General features: G+C 53.2%; 3 protein-coding genes across 5 annotated transcripts in view; 1 reads left to right on the top strand and 2 right to left on the bottom strand.

Moving 5' to 3' along the window:
• The first annotated feature begins 1,733 nt into the window (after nucleotides 1-1,733).
• Nucleotides 1,734-5,906, top strand: TMEM150A (transmembrane protein 150A). Of its 2 annotated transcripts, XM_017517974.2 has the most exons (8): nucleotides 1,734-1,825; nucleotides 2,371-2,552; nucleotides 2,956-3,003; nucleotides 3,311-3,397; nucleotides 4,028-4,095; nucleotides 4,428-4,555; nucleotides 4,761-4,938; nucleotides 5,136-5,906. In XM_017517974.2, exons 2-8 carry the CDS (start codon nucleotides 2,488-2,490, stop codon nucleotides 5,375-5,377), a joined length of 816 nt encoding a protein of 271 aa, XP_017373463.1. In that variant the 5' UTR covers nucleotides 1,734-1,825; nucleotides 2,371-2,487; the 3' UTR covers nucleotides 5,378-5,906. The 2 variants fall into 2 exon arrangements, with proteins under 2 accessions (XP_017373463.1, XP_017373466.1); XM_017517977.2 differs by lacking the exon at nucleotides 4,028-4,095.
• A 641-nt stretch (nucleotides 5,907-6,547) lies between these two features.
• RNF181 (ring finger protein 181) lies at nucleotides 6,548-8,825 on the bottom strand. Its single transcript, XM_017517981.2, has 5 exons — nucleotides 8,246-8,825; nucleotides 7,483-7,613; nucleotides 7,202-7,311; nucleotides 6,957-7,031; nucleotides 6,548-6,689 (listed from the first exon to the last, which is right to left on the bottom strand). The coding sequence occupies exons 1-5, from the start codon at nucleotides 8,329-8,331 to the stop codon at nucleotides 6,630-6,632; spliced, it is 462 nt and encodes a 153-aa protein (XP_017373470.1). The 5' UTR covers nucleotides 8,332-8,825; the 3' UTR covers nucleotides 6,548-6,629.
• A 2,319-nt stretch (nucleotides 8,826-11,144) lies between these two features.
• Nucleotides 11,145-15,970, bottom strand: part of VAMP5 (vesicle associated membrane protein 5) — a 7,739-nt gene continuing 2,913 nt past the window's right edge. The window contains exons 1-3 of one of the 2 annotated variants that reach the window (XM_037734689.1): nucleotides 12,826-13,475; nucleotides 12,372-12,509; nucleotides 11,145-11,602 (exon numbers count right to left, since the gene is read on the bottom strand). In XM_037734689.1, the coding sequence (XP_037590617.1) occupies nucleotides 11,396-11,602; nucleotides 12,372-12,455 (291 nt within the window). In that variant the 5' untranslated portion in view covers nucleotides 12,456-12,509; nucleotides 12,826-13,475 and the 3' untranslated portion in view covers nucleotides 11,145-11,395. Of the gene's footprint in view, nucleotides 11,603-12,371; nucleotides 12,510-12,825; nucleotides 13,476-15,970 lie in introns of those variants that run through there. The other variant, XM_017517970.2, reaches the window with a different exon arrangement.

Here is a 15,970-nt window from a genome sequence, read left to right as displayed (position 1 = left end):
GCCTCCCCATGGGAATACAGTTGGGCAGGAAGATGGTTCCTATCAATTAGCAAGAAGCACACATTTGTCCTGAGGCACAAAGCATAGCCAGCGGCAGGTGGGCTGGATTTTATCCCCTGCTGGTTCATTCAGTCAGGTGTGCTTGTACAGTGATCACTACACAGCCATTCTTCTTGACCCTGTTTTAACCACTTGTCCTGATGTGATTAAGAAAAGGGCTCTCCCGGCCAGGCACAATGGCTCACACCTGTAATCCTGGCACTTTGAGAGGCCAAGGTGGCAGATCACCTGACGTCAGGGGTTCGAGACCAGCCTGGCCAACATGGTGAAAACCCATCTCTACTAAAAATACAAAATATTAGCCAGGCTACGTGTAATTCCAGCTCCTTGGGAGGCTGAGGCACAAGAATCACTTGAACCCAGGAAGCAGAGGTAGCAGTGAGCCAAGATGGCACCATTGCACTCCAGCCTGGGCAACAAAAGCAAAACTCTGTCTCAGAAGGAAAAGAAATGCGCTCACCAACAGGTTTTCTGCTTCCATTTCTACTTTCCACTGGGTCCAAGAAGGTTTCTCCCTCTTCAAGTCATTGCGCAGTCTATTCTGCTCTATCTTCAAGTCATTGTGTGGTTTACTCTCTATTCTCATTATGTTCTACTTCTCTAAAGCACAGGGCCTTGTCGCACATAACCTTTGCCTCACCAATGTTATCACTTCAGCTTCCCACACTTGGCAGCCTGCACCCATGCACCATTCAGGTGATCTGCCCAAGTGTCATCACACAAGGGCTCCAAGAGATGCTGAGACCACCTTCGAGACAGAGTGCCAGGCACACTTCTGATATGTGACAGTATTTCCACTCTTGGAATCATTTAAGAAACATCCAGGAGTGCACTCGTAGCCTGTAAGTTTTTGGTGAAGCTGGTCAGTTATTTTCCCCTCACTATCCTGTTCCCTTTTCCCAGATTCCTCCAGGTTTCTCACCTTCCCCTTTGCTTATCAACACTGGTCAAGTTAATCCTTACCTACTCTACACTGACACCTACATGTGTCTACTTAGAATGGATGTCCTCTGTTCTCTACCGCCTTATTTCAAATAAGTGTTGACCAGTCGGGAAACACGTCTTGGACATTGATTTCTGGCTAGTACACTGTGTACTTGTACGCAGGAAAGCAAAAAGTATCTGATGAAAGCGGCCCTCCTCCGGAGTTTGCTGAGCCACAGGAAGCATAAGCGCTTGGATTTCTTAAGAAACAGCCAAGGGTTTGTGTCTGCTTCTCTAGATCCACCGCAGCCCCGGCCAGAGGCAGACATGGGGCGACAGGTTGAGAGAGCGTCCTAGAGGACTCACCGTTAGCCGGTGCAGGCTGCAAAATGTGCGCGGTGGCGGAGGGAGGCTCCTCCAGCCACGTGCACGGCGACAATCGCAGGTAGAGCTGGAATGAGGGCTGCCCCGAGGTCCCCACCTGCCGGCGCTTGCCACGCAGGAACAGGGCAAACGGAACCCCTAGGCATCTCGGTTTTAGAGCGGTCTTCAGGCCACAGCCCTCCGCGCCCAGGTCCTCCGAAGTTGGGACGCCGCCCACGTTTCTCCCGTGACGCGGGCGCGGGGGCTCGGGAGTTGTAGTCTCCGGCAGGGCGCGGGCGCCGGGGCCGGGGCTACGCGGACTCCACGTCCCGGCGGGCGGCGCGGCGAGGCCTGGGGCCGCCAGGGGCGGGGCCGCTCGGCCCTTTAAACCTTTCAGGGCTGCTCCGAGGGCCGCAGCTGGAGTCGGCGCCACGAGGGGGCCGAGCAGGGCGCGGCGGCGGCTGGGCACTCCCGGGAGGTGCGTACTGGGCTCCTTCCTTTCCTCCGGGCTTCCAGGAATCACCTGGGGAGTATCGCGTCCCGGGTCCCCGGGGGTCACCGGCCGCAGGCTCCGGCCCCAGCCAGGGTCCCCGCGCCCAGGCGAGCGGGTGCCGGGCCGGGCTTCCCGCGTGAACCCGCCCCTCGCCCAGGGCGCCGATGGTCAGGTGGTTTTGCCTGCGCTCCGCCGCCTCGCCACCACTCCACTGGGCCCGCACCCAGCCTCTCCTTGGCGTGGCCTCATCGGTTGTCCAGCCCTTCTCCCAGCCCTGGTCCCTCAGAAGGAGGGTAACTCCCTTCCAGATGTTACGATTCGCCTACATCTCTCAGCACGCCGTTGGCATTTGGGTTGACCGCGGAAGCCCCCAATGCCCGTGGGTGTCTACGTTCTGGCATGGGGTCAGCCCAAACTTTGGACTCTCTGAGACCCCAACAGGAGCGCTGGATAAGGTGTTGACCTCCTTTACCCTCCCCCTTCCTGGCCAGTCACCCACGACTGGACTTTGATCTGCCTCTCTCCACCAGGCCAGGGCAGCTGATGGTTGTGGCAGAAACATCTCAAGGTAGCTGGTCCGCCCCTACTTCCCCATCTACCTCTTGTCCTGCCCCCCCACACCACCACCACCCTGGCTCCCCTCCCTCATGACCGCCTGGATCCTCCTGCCTGTCAGCCTGTCAGCATTCTCCATCACTGGCATATGGACTGTGTGAGTAAATCGGGGTGCGGGGGTTGTGGGGGGACAACAGGAGCTTGTCACACACAAAGTCCCTTGTCCTGTTGTAGGCTCTAGGGTTGTACCCAGGGTCACTCTGGCTTTCTCCAAAGCCTGGCCTGGTGCCTAGGCACACAGCCCCTTGGGACAAGCTGGCACCACTGCTGTCCACCAGGGTGGCCCTGACAAATATACTTCTGGCCAGGGTAACTTCCAGAGGGCCTCTAGCTGGGGGCCATGCTGCAGATGCTGGTGTGGCATCATTCAGCAACAGTGAGGCTGAATAGGCCCCAGAAATCAAGGTGGAAGAAAAGGGTTATGGGGTGGATTAAGGGGGGGCTTGGGAAGGCTGAACCAGGAGAGGCATGAGGGCAGGATGACAGTTCTGTTCCCACAGGTATGCCATGGCTGTGATGAACCACCATGTATGCCCCGTGGAGAACTGGTATGAAGCACTGCAGACAACCTCACTCTAAAGTTTCCTTCATCTCTGTCCCCTCTTGAGCCCAGCCAGACTGCTGAGCCTCACTGCTTTTCTCTGAAATTGGTCCCTTGCATGGCTTCATAGCACCTACCCACTTCCCACCATCCTTTTGCCCCTTTGGCTACTGCTTCAGGCAGGCCCTGGGAAGTGGGATCTTTTGTCCCTGCAGGGGAAGTCTGGGAGAGAGTCCCCTATGAGGTCTGAGGCTATAGGCCAAGGGCCTAGGGGCAGTCCCTTCCCCCAGTCTACTCCCTGTCCCACCTACCAGGTCCTACAACGAGTCCTGCTCTCCTGACCCTGCTGAGCAAGGGGGCCCCAAGACCTGCTGCACCCTGGACGATGTCCCCCTCATCAGGTAAGGCCTGGACATTGGGCAGGTTAGGAACACTGGGCAGGTCAGGAAGATCTAAGATCCTCCCAGACAGCCCCTCAAGCAAAGAGCTGTCCTTGGGTCTCAGGAATAATAAATATCCTAAGGGCCACTTAATAACAATACTACTTGGCAGTTGCTATGGGGCAGGCACTCTGCTGAGTGCTTTATATGCATTGTCTCTTTTCATCCTCCCAGCAGGAGGCAGCTGTTGTCTGACCATTTTATAGGTGAGGAAACAGCTCAGTATCACTCATGCAGATCACACAGATAATAAGTGGAGGCACCCGGATTTAAGCTCAAGCCCTCAGATTGCCCAGCCCGTGTTCTAGCTCGAGGATAGCCAGACCACCTGCAGGGCTCAGCAGAGTCTCAGGGTTACCCAAACACTCCTGGGCGCTCCCTTCTCTCTGACACACATGAGCTCTCCTTTGGCGGCTCAGCCTGGAACCAGTTGTTCATGAGGGACCCTGGCTTTTCACACAAATCAGTGTGAAAAGGTGGCCTACCTGCTAAAGAGCAGGTGCAGGTAAAGCAGGGGAGAGCCAGTGAGCCAGAATGGGGGCCCCCCGGGCCTCCTGCCCCCTCTTACTCTGTCCTTCCCCCTCCTCGCAGCAAGTGTGGCTCCTATCCCCCAGAAAGCTGCCTCTTCAGCCTCATTGGCAACATGGGTGCTTTCATGGGTGAGTTGTACCCTTAGCCCTGACCCTGCCTGTCCAGCCCAGTGCCTCCCATGCAGAAAGGCCCAGGAAGCCCTTGGTGCAGCCCTCCCCACCAAGGGCTAAGGCAATAGAGGCAACTTCTCTTCCCTTCCTTGAAGGTCAAAGGCTGACTCCCACACAGCCACCCTGCTGGCTGGAGCCTGAGGAAACCTAGTTCACCACCCGCCTGTCCATTCCCTTTCTGCCTCTCAGATGGGGCAGGAGCACCAGAGCGGTGGGGAGCGGGAAGCTGACAGGTTCATTGGGCGGGGCCAGGGCTGGAGGAACGCCCCAATCTTGCTCTCCTCCCCCAGTGGCCTTGATCTGCCTCCTGCGCTACGGGCAGCTCCTGGAGCACAGTCGGCACTCTTGGGTTAACACCACGGCGCTCATCACTGGCTGCACCAACGCTGCAGGCCTCTTGGTGGTCGGCAATTTTCAGGTGCTTCCCCTCCTCCCCTGCAAACCTTGAACTTTATCTAACAAGGCCTGGCTGCCTACAGGGGGTGGCACCTCAAGGTTGGGGCCGGAAGGAGACAATGAGAAAGGAGGGGGAGAAAGGAAGAGGGAGAGAGAAGATCCATTGAAGGAGGGGTGGAGGGGTTTGGCTGCAGCCACATCACCGACTGACCCCTCTCTGAGCCCAGGTGGATCATGCCAGGTCTCTACACTACATTGGAGCTGGTGTGGCCTTCCCTGCGGGGCTGCTCTTTGTCTGCCTGCACTGTGTTCTCTCCTACCAAGGGGCCACCGCCCCCCTGGACCTGGCTGTGGCCTATCTTCGAAGTGTGCTGGCTGTCATCGCCTTCATCACCCTGGTCCTCAGTATCCTTCTATGATGGGGCAGCCGGGAACTCATCCTCTAGCTCAACCTTTCTCCCTCCCAAGAGGATGGGGGGGGGGGTGGAGGCCTAACTCTGCCATGTGGTCTGCTCCCTTTGGGGAGGTGAGGCCTGGGACTGCAGAGGGTTGTTTCCAGGTTTCCATATGTCCTACTGAACATTTCCTTAACCCCATTTCAGGTGGAGTCTTCTTTGTCCATGAGAGTTCTCAGCTGCAACATGGGGCAGCCCTGTGTGAGTGGGTGTGTGTCATCGATATCCTCATTTTCTATGGCACCTTCAGCTACGAGTTTGGGGCAGTCTCCTCAGACACATTGGTGGCTGCACTGCAACCTACCCCTGGCCGGGCCTGCAAGTCCTCCGGCAGCAGCAGCACCTCCACCCACCTCAACTGTGCCCCTGAGAGCATCGCTATGATCTAAGGTCTGGGGAGGGTGGCTGGCCCGGCCTCCGCAGCACCCCACCCTATATCTTCTTTGCATTTATTTTGTACCAAAAACAATTTTGAGAAAGTATTCTGTTGGGATCTGGGCTTCCTCACTTCTGGAGAAATGGCCATCCCACATCCACCTGTGCCATAGAGGAGTGGGCCCTGCCAGCTGCCACAGCTGCATGACCTCCTTCCCCACCCCATGGTGTCGTTTTGTTTTTAAAGGTCACCTGTCCTCACTCACCCAGCCAGCCCTTCAGGTGCCTTCTACTCCCAGTGCCAGAGCCAGACCACTGGGGTTTCCTGCTGCAGGAATTGGGGGCTGGGAACAGCAGTGGGGATAGAAGTCTGGTGGAGGTGGAGTGGGTACGCCTTAGCCTATGGAAAGGCCCATTTCTGGGCCCATTGAGCTGCACTGGGATTCTTCACTCTGCCCCTCACTTCCTTTAGGGCAAATAACACAGCAGAACCACGTGGGTATTTTAGTACTTTTTTTTATATTAAAAGAATTCTAATTTGCATGTTTGTAGTCTGTTCTGGAGAGTCGGGAAAGGGGGGACCTGATCTGGGATGGCTTTCCAAAAGCCAAGGATGGGAGAAAGCCCTTGCCCCCCAGGACAGTGCTGAGCATACTTTGCTGCCAGAAACAAAGGATGGCAGGTACCATTCAAATACCCGTTGAAGGGCTTGAAACCCTTCTAGGCCTCTAAACAATCTAAAGAACTGACTTGATCTAATAATCTCACCCATCCCCCACTGAGTCTGGTTTGAACTTTGATTCCTTAGTAAGAGGCAGGGGTGGAAGGTGGGGGTAGTACAGAGAGCAACTTTAAAATATTAAAAGCAGCTTTCTCAATAGAGAAAAAGAAAACCTCTGGGATTCCAAAGTTAACTAGAAATTGCAGTGAGAGGAGGCTGCAGGCTCGTTTATCAGCTTTAAGTAATTAACTGGGTGCCAGACCCTGACACATTTTGCCTTCCAACCATGAACACATAGGCCCAAGCCCTGGCTGGTGCAGTAATCCACTGCCATGAGTCTAGATGGGCCAGCAGGGAGGGAAACCATGGCCTACTTCTGCGGTTTAGGACCACCTTCCCCAATAGCAGTAGAGACCTGAAGGAGGATGCAGAGCCCCTGACCAGGTCTGTGATCAATACAGCCTCAGGGTGAGTACAGAAACCTTTAATGAGGATTCAAGGTTTGTAAGGAAGACGCAGAGGGCCGGTGCTCAGCCCCAGCCTCCTCACGTGTACATGGCTCCATGGAGGTTCTCCAGTCGGTGCTGCTGCTGCTGTTTTCGAGCCTGAAGGAAAGAGGGCACACTGGGCAGGGGCCAAAACTGAAGGCCTGTGGGTGAGGGGATGGGCAACTATCATGGGGCTGGCTCTGTTTTCAGGCCTCTGGCATCTGCATTGCTGAGGCTCTTACCACAAACCAAAGTCACTAAGAAGCCAGCCAGAGCCAGGGACTCTGAGGCCTGGTCCAGTCTTGCTGAGGTGGAAAGTGATGGCAGCAAGTACAGGACTGAGGAAGCCTATTACGACCCCTCCACTTAACCATCAGCCCCTACCTTATCTCGTCTGTGCTCCTCATAGGTGTCATCATCAGTGGGCAGCTCATGGCGGCACAAGGGACAGGAATTTGTCTGAGAAAAGTAGAGTAGTGTATAGCCTTGGTCTGATCTTCATAAGCTGATAACCACCTTCCCTGCTCCCAAGTGCCTCCCTTCTTTGATCCCCCAACAGTCTGTGAACAGAAAGAAGCTTGAGTACTGGGCCCAGAGCAGAGTGAGAGCTGGAAGAAGAAAAGCAGTACCTTGCTTAGCCAGGGCAGAATGCAGCTGGAATGGAAAAGGTGATGGCAAGGCATCTCAATGGCAGTCTCCTCCTCCTCAAATTCCAAAAGACACACGGGGCACTTGAGCTCTTTAGGAAGGAGTGCTGATCAGGAGAGATGCTACAGTCCCTGCCTCCCAAGCTCCCACTCCTGAAGGACACTTGCCCCACCTGGCCTGGAAAACTTAGGGACCAGACCACAGTCTGACTTGGGGAAGGGGTAGGTCTGGCCCACATAGCAGAAAATATTAGTGTCCTCACCAGCCTGAGAGCCTCTGATGACCGTCCTGGGGAGGTTCTCAACCACAGTCTTGGCAGCTGGTGGAGGCAGGTGGTGGTCCCAATCTACTACCAACCCCAAGTCTTCAAAGTCCATCCTATTGAAAAGTGACCTGGGGAAGAGGATGTAAAGTCAGAACAAAGGAAAACTATGCTTTCTCTTTGCCCCCATAATGCACTGGACAGTAACCTATAAACACCCTGCCCAGCTAGTAGGAATAATAGCTTCTGTTAGTAGTTAGTAGATGCTCACTAGATAAAAAGCACGATGGGAAATAGTTTACAGCTGCTACCAGACCGCCGCAGCACGTAACTTTTTTTATTCCCATTTTATACATGAGGCAACAGTCTCAAAGAAGTTACTCAGGCCACGCAGAATAACCTTGTGGAGCCAGATTCCAAGTCGGCAGTGCCTGCTGTTCCTGATGAATATACCCACTCACAGCACACGGCCCCAACCCTGCCCCCATGCCTCACCTTCTCCGGGACCTCCCAGAGCCTGCTGTCCGTCCACCACTCTCCAGCTCGTCTTTTCCTCAATTCCCTTGCCCAGGCAGCCCAACGGACGGCCCAAATTATCGAGATGCTCATTCCCACACCCCTCAATCTCACCGCCCGGACTAACACTGCAGATTACTCATCCGTCCTCCCCAGAGTCAGCTGCCTCCGGTAATCCGCCTTCTCCAGCCAGCCCCAGCCCAGAAACCTGCTGGCTGGACCCCATCCCCAAGCCCCGCGCACCCACCTTGCGAGCTCCAGCAGCATGTTGGTTCGAGTCTCCTGCTCGGGGTCTAACGGCTCGCAGTCGTGTTCGTCGAAATAGGACGCCATGGCTGCCCAGTCGTCTGACACAGCTCTCGGACCCGGCTTGATCGCGGCCTAGCGGCGCTGGCCAATAAACTGACGAGCTGAGGGAAGCTGGCCAATCAGAGTATCCGTGGGACGGGCACAGTGGCTCGTTAACACAACGGAAAGCGGAAGTACTAATTCAGCCGCCTCTCATTGGCTTAAATAGGTCAGGTGACCAGATCCTAACGCCAATGACAGAGATCTGGACTTGTGAGGAAGCATTTGTTTTGGAATCGGAGCCAAGACTCAATTCCCGGGAATTTCCGGCGGTGGTCGCATCCAACTGTCTGATCTGTAAGGGTCGTCAATCTGCCCTGAGGCTCAGAGGGCTTTAACAGTGCAGATGCTAGAGACCTCTCGGAGAGAAGGCAGCGCTGGCCCAGGGGTTCAGGTTCCTGCGGGCGTTGGGCCAGGGCACTTCTCGATGCGCTGTCCCGGTCCCCACCGGACGATTCTGTCCCGCGGCGCTCTAGAGGGTTCAGGAGATTGCGTTTGATTCCTCCCCAACCCCCGAAAAAAAAATTCCTGCTCATTTCTTATGTGTTAGGCGTAATAATAAAAGGTGGGGCAAGCCTCCTCAACCGAGAGAGACAGGCCCCTCTGCCGGGGAGCTGGGGCCTCAACCAGCTCATGGGACTGTTAACTTCAGCCCGTTGCTGTCCTTAGCTTCTGTAAAACTAGTGGCTTGTACTAACACCTTTTCATTCCTTCCTACACATGAATCACCTGAGGAAAGAATGGGCGCGGAGGATACCTTCAAAGATTCCGATTTAACTGATCTGTGGTGGGGCCTGGGCAAAGACATTTGTATAAATTCTACAGGTGAAGCAGGTTTAAGAGCCACTGCACTGAATGATTTGGATGATAGGTACTATTTAGCATCTAGAACTGTTAGACTGATGAATGTTTTACACACCGATCATCCCCTCAGTAGTCCCAGGAGCTAAGCATCATTATGCCTTTTTAACCTCAGAAGTGGCTTGCCCAAATTTGCAGTCTTTAAGTGGTGCTGCAGACCAACTGCAGGGCCAAGTGCTTTCCTCCATCTTTCCCAAGAGAGGTGACTCACGCCTGTAATCCCAGCACTTTGGGAGGCCAAGGCGGGCGGATCATGAGGTCAGGATTTCGAGACCAGCCTAGCCAACACAGTGAAACCCCGTCTCTACTAAAAATACAAAAAAAAAAAAGAAAGAAAGAAAAAAAGAAAAGCCAGGTCTGGTGGCAGCGCCTGTAATCCCAGCTCCTGGAGAGGCTGAGGCAGGAGAATCGCTTGAACCTGGGAGGCAGAGGTTGCAGTGAGCCAAGATCGCACCATTGCGCTCCGGCCTGGGAGACAGAGCGAGACTCCGTCTCAAAAAAAGAAAAAGAAAAAAAAAAAAGATGGTAATGAGCTCAGTGAAACTAACTCGCTCTGTAATGGGTAACACTCCACACAACTCACACTTATTCTGGTTTCTGTTAGTAGCCCTCACTCTACCCAGCAAGGAACTGCTTATGTTATACACTTGACCCTGAATTCCCCTTGCCACTCACGCTTGAGTTTAAGCTACAGTTAAGTAGCCCAGGCAGAGACTGCCCTGTTTCCACAGTGTTGGTGTGCTTTCTTTCCTTCTTCCATGCCTTTGCCCAGTGATATTTGCTGTGGCCCTAAAGGCACTGCCTGCCCGGCCCTGAATGGCCCTGTAGCTTTGAAAAGTCTGAATTCAGGTTGGATATGTGGCTCACGCCTGTAATCCCAGTACTAAAGGCAGAAGAACTGCTTGAGCTCAGGAGTTAGAGACCAGCCTGGGTGACTTAAAGAGACCCCCTCAAAAGAGGAAGGGAGAAAAAGAGGGAGGGAAGGAGGGAGGGAGATGGGAATATCAACAAGCGCTTTAAGATCCCCCATCTCTTGGTGTCACTTCCCCATCTGCAATCTAATGTAAAGCTTGAGGTAGAATGTGGAAAGAGAAATTGGGGAGTGGGAAGTGTTCAAAGGGGAAACCATTTATCTGAAGGTGAAAGCCATATGAAAAAAATTGGGGGCCAGGTGCGGTGGCTCACACCTGTAATCCTAGCACTTTGGGAGCCTGAGGCAGGTGGGTTACCTGAGGTCAGGAGTTCAAGACCAGCTTGCCCAACATTGTGAAACTTTGTCTTTACTAAAAATACAAAAATTAGCTGGGCGTGGTAGTGGATACTTGTAATCCCAGCTACTCAGGAGGCTAAGGCAGGAGAATCTCTTGAACCCAGGAGGTGGAGGTTGCAGTGAGCCAAGATCATGCCATTGTACTCCAGCCTGGGGAACAGAGCAAAAACTCTGTATCAAAAACAAAATTTTTATTTTATTTTTTTTATTTTATAGAGACAAGATTTCACCATGTTGGCCAGGCTGGTCTCGAACTCCTGACCTCAGGTGATCCACCCAAAGTGCTGGGATTACAGACGTGAGCCACCACACCCAGTCACAAAAAAATTTTTTTAAGTGCTTTCTTTTTTGTCATCCCAACTACAGTCTCATTGGTCCTCTAAGCATCCCCAAGATGACAGAAACATAATGATTTCATTCTCAGAGAAACAGGCTCTGAGATAGGGAGGACTGGTTCCAGGGTCTGGTTTGAGGGGCATTGTGTTCTTGCACCCACACTCCCTGTCTCTGTAGGGATGGATCAAGTAGGGAAAGGAGAGGAAGGAGCCATCTCCCAGGGGTGGAGTTCTTTGGGTGATGGGCTTTCTAAGCAGCCCTAGGGGTCTCTACTCTAGGACATGGGACTAACCAACCTGGAACATGGGACTAACCAAACTGTTGACCTTCACACACATATACCAGCTTTTAATCAAACAGCAGCTTTTACTAAGCTCCAGGTAGGGCTGGCCCAGCATGGCCAGTACAGCAGGTTGCCCTCAAGGGCCAGTCTGTGGCATGACAGGAAATGCAGGGGTGCACATGTTGGGGCTGCCCTTTGGCACTCACTGGGGTGGGTCAGGGGAGAGCAAACATCAAGGTTCTCTGGAGACCAGAACCAGCCAGTGCAGCCATTTGGCTTCTCTCTCAGGACCAGCTGGGTCAGTCCCCAGGCCCTGAGGCAGTGCCTGCATCCTTGGTCCGTGGGGCACTACTGCTGTCACTGCTGTGAGGGAGAAAGACCACCAACAGCACAATCAGGATGATGAGCAGGCCACCGCCCAATAGTCCCAAGAAGATCCGGAAACGGATGTTCTCCCAGCGCTTCTTCTGGGCCAGGGTCTTTGTAGTCTTGCTGAAGGCTGAGCTCTGCAGACACCCCCAGACAGAGTGGGAATTAGTTGGCACCCCCTTGGCCCAGAAGCCAGCTCCTCCCAACCCCATCTCAGTAAGGCTTCGTCTCCTCCTGCATCCTCCCCATCTTGTCTGCTCCCTTTCTGTACCATCAGAACCCTCCCAGCCTGTCCTCATCGCAAACATAAGTGTGGCCCTTGACTTTCAGCCATAGCAGCTCACCTTCAGTTAACAATGCCAGTCCTCAGGCTGGGCACAGTGGCTCATGCCTGTAATCCTAGCATTTTGGGAGGCTGAGGTGGGAGGACTGCTTGTGGTCTAGGAGTTCAAGACCAGCCTGGGCAACACAGTGAGACCTCATCTCTACAAAAAATCAAAAATTAGCTAGGCATGGTGGTGCATACTTGCAGTCTCAGCTCCTCAGGAGGCTGAGGCAGGAGGATCACCTGAACCTCAGAGGTAGAGGCTGCAGCAAATTGTGATCATGCCACTGTACTAGCCTGGGCAACAGAGTGAGACCCTGTCTCAAAGAAAAAAGGAAAACAAAAAACAATGCCAGTCTTCTACCTTTAGGAAGGTCCATAGCTTCAAACCAAGGCCTTCTTATTTTGTGGGGTCTACCTGTTGCATAACTAGGCTATGGGTGCTTGAGGAAACCCAGAGGCCCCACACTGGCCCCCAAGAAGGCCTCAGCCCCACCAAGGACCTGTAGGTCCTGAATACAGCCCAAGAGAGCCTTTGCCAAGCCTCTCCCCACCCCTCCATGCTCCCCCAGGCCTCACACCATATCCAGGAGTTGGTCTGAACGCTGCTCCAGTTCGGCCAGCTTCCCATCACGCTCCAGGACCTTGTCGAAGTTGTTAAGCATGATTTCCGTCACCTCGTTCGCCTGCTGCTGGCACCGCTCCAACTCTTTCCCTGCCTGGGCACCAAGCCCAAGGTCAGAGCTGTATGAGGCCCCCACCTGTCCCTCATCTGGCCCGGAGATCTAGAAGCCTCCTTCTCCCTCTGTAGGTGGGCACAGCATGAAAGTAACAGCATCCTTCGTGGAAGGGTATGATGTGTGCGGAGTGAAGGGCAGCATACCTTTGGTCTCACAAGCTCCTCCCCTTGCACATCAAGGCAGGGCCTAGGACCTAGGTCAGTCCTGGCTTCTAGCACCTTAACTTCCTCTAAGCTGTCCCAAGGTGGGATCTTCCCAGGACCCCATTCTCCCACAAAGCAGATTCTTTTCTCACCTGCTCCAGAATGGCCTCTACCCAATCAATGCACACCTGCCCTAAGGTTTCCCACTGGCCTAAGAAGGCAGCAAAGAATGGGTAACCAAGTTACTTGGCTAGAACACACAGGGAGGAGACCTACCCTCCAGGGCTAGAAAGGTAATTTTGAAGTAGCACACATCATAGTCTCTGCCTAACCCCTCTATCCCAAACTGAGAAGCTCAGATCTCCCCCCTTGGGCCTCTGACTGGTCAGCCCAGTGCCTCTTCCCCTGATCCTGCTCCCTAGATCACTGCCAAAACTTCCCTCTCTGCCTGGGAACCTCAGTGGTACCAGCCTCTGGCCTCCAGCCTTCCGGTCAGCCAAGATTCTCACTGGGGTCTAACTCACAGAGATGAGACCAGCCCTTGGATTTCCCAGCCTGGGCAGCGGCCTCACCTAACAGAAAACACCAGCTCATTTCAGAGGACTGGGAAGGGATGTGTTGGATCCAAGCTGGGGGAGGTTGAAAGGACAGAGAAGAGAGAAAGTCCGGGTCACGTGCAAGAAAGGCATTGGGCTTTGGGTGCATGTAACAGAGAGACACCCCAGGCATGAGGCCCTGGTATAAGCTGGAAGCCTAGGAGCAGGTCCAGGGACATTTCAGGGAAATGAATACCAGAGGATTAGCAAACCACAGAAACTCCTTCCTCTCAGCCTAGTTCCCCACAGCCCATCCCTGTTCCCTTCCCCTCCTCACAAGAAGGCCAAGCTTCTTTTCCTGCCAGCCCATGTCACCCATTGTCTACAACAGACATTTTGGCACTTGAGTGAATTCCACTTAAGACCAGAAAACTTAAGAAGTGTTAGAAGAGATCTGATAGTCACAGAGGGCCACCGCCTCGCACTCAGGCAAGAATTCTCCTTCAGGATCCTTGCAGCTGCTTGGCACACAGCCTCCAAGAATTCCCAGTGTATGAGTCTTATCTCCCCAGCTGGACCACAAACTCCCAGAGTGGGGGCAAGGGGCAGTGCCCTGCCTCTGTCCACCACCACCCCACCAGGAGGCCAGCACAGTGCTGACCATTGCAAGCAAGGACTCAGTGAGTGGGCTAATTACATTAAAGCCTAACCAAAAGTAACTCTTATTCTCAAGAGATGTTCTCTCAGCATGTTTTTCTAGCCTAGCATGAGTTTCGAGGAGCAGGCATTTGAAACCCAAATAGGTCAATATTTACCCATGAAGTAGAAGAGCAACCTGCTTCAAGAGGGGTCAGGCAAACCACTGTAGGGGAGGGTGTGCTCACAGACTGAGGGAGGCAGTAAGCAGGGAACACAGAGGAACATTGAAGAGAGCAAGGAAGCTGCACTCTTTACCTTTTCCTGAGTCAACCGTCACCACTATTATTACTACTATAGCATTCAACAAGGCTCTATCATTTAACCCTTTGAACTTTCCCAGATTCCAACAGCAGGCCAGGCCGGGCATGGTAGCTCACACCTGTAATCCCAGCACTTTGGGAGGCTGAGGCGGGCAGATCACTTGAGGCCAGGAGTTCAAGACCAGCCTGGCTAACATGGTGAAACCCTGTCTCTACTGAAAATACAAAAATTAGCCAGGCATGGTGGTTCAGTAATCCCAGCTACTTAGAAGGCTGATGTGGGAGAATTGCTTGAACCCGAGTGGTGTTGCAGTGAGCCAAGATTGCACAACTGCACTCCAGCCTGGGCGACAGAGCAAGACACCATCTCAGCAAACAAAACAAAATAAAACAAAACACAAAATTAAATAGTCCAAGGCAAAAACTTAAGAATGGACAAAGACTCAAAAATAAAAGTCACTGCTAGAGAGTGGGAGAATGCTGGATATTATCTTTTTTTTTTTTTTGTATTCTGAATGCTACAGCTGTTGTTACCTTATTCTTCAACAAGGGGTGATATTTGGGTTACATTCTCCAGAGAGCTGGCTGTGCTTCTGGCTGTAATCTCGACCCCGATGCAAAGCCAGGCCTGCCTGGAGCCAAGATGGACCCAGGCCTAAAAGAACACATTCGCTCCAGGGAACACAGAGGCCTTAGACTCAGGTCTCAGGCCCTTCTTGGCCCCCAACACAACCAGAAGAAAAAGAACACTGACTATATACACAGGTCTCTGCTCGCACTGTGAGAAATAAAGCTCCAGACCCTGGAAGGAGGTAAGCAAAAGAACAATGGCCACACTGCCTTATGCCACACTGTAACTCAGCATAATGCCTGCAGACAACAGAGATGTGATAAACAGTTCCTGAATGAATTGTGCCTATTTTTTTAAAAGATGGGGTCTTGCTATGTTGCCCAGGATGGTCTTGAACTCCTGGGCTCATGCAGTCCTCCCACCTCAGCCTCCCAAAGTGCTGGGATTACAGGCTTGAGCCATCAGGCCCGGCCTAATTGTGCCTATTCTTAAGGATACTACTTTGCCCTGGGGAAAGACGTATGTAATATTATACAATTAGAGAAGAGTAAAGAGTTACAGTGTGCAATACAGATAGTTAAGTGTCAGAGCTCCCCATAGAGAAGGTGCCACTGGAATGGGGGGGTGACCCCAACATTCCGGCACTGAGAGATAGGGACACACCCTGACACTGAGGACCAGGCAGAGGATGGGAGGGGCAGGATGGCACTACAGAAGGCAGAAAAGGTCAGGTAGAGAAGGCTGGCTCCAAACGAGTGATAAAACTTAAGAGCTAGTGTGGGTTTTTGAGCCAAGGGTGACAGTGAAGAAGTGCTTCAGGATAATTTATCTATTGGTGGGAGACAGGCACGGATGAAAGTAAGAAAATGGCAGAGAGGGGAGGGTGCAGTGGCTCATGGCTGTAATCCCAGCATTTTGGGAGGCTGAGGTGGGCGGATCATGAAGTCAGGAGTTCAGGACCAGCCTGGCCAAGATGGTGAAACCCCATCTCTACTAAAAATAGAAAAATTAGGGCTGGGCGCAGTGGCTCAAGCCTGTAATCCCAGCACTTTGAGAGGCTGAGGCGGGTGGATCACCTGAGATCAGGAGTTCAAGACCATCCTGGCCAACATGGTGAAACCCCATCTCTATTAAAAATACAAAAAATTGGGAGGCCGAGGCGGGTGGATCACGAGGTCAAGATATCGAGACCATCCTGGTCAACAAGGTGAAACCCTGCCTCTACTAAAAA

Source organism: Cebus imitator, unplaced genomic scaffold (assembly GCF_001604975.1).
Source record: "Cebus imitator isolate Cc_AM_T3 unplaced genomic scaffold, Cebus_imitator-1.0 Scaffold655, whole genome shotgun sequence".
In the NCBI taxonomy this organism is placed as follows: Eukaryota; Metazoa; Chordata; class Mammalia; order Primates; family Cebidae; genus Cebus; species Cebus imitator.
Note: the sequence above shows the minus strand (reverse complement) of the source record. Positions and strands in the feature narration are given on the sequence as shown.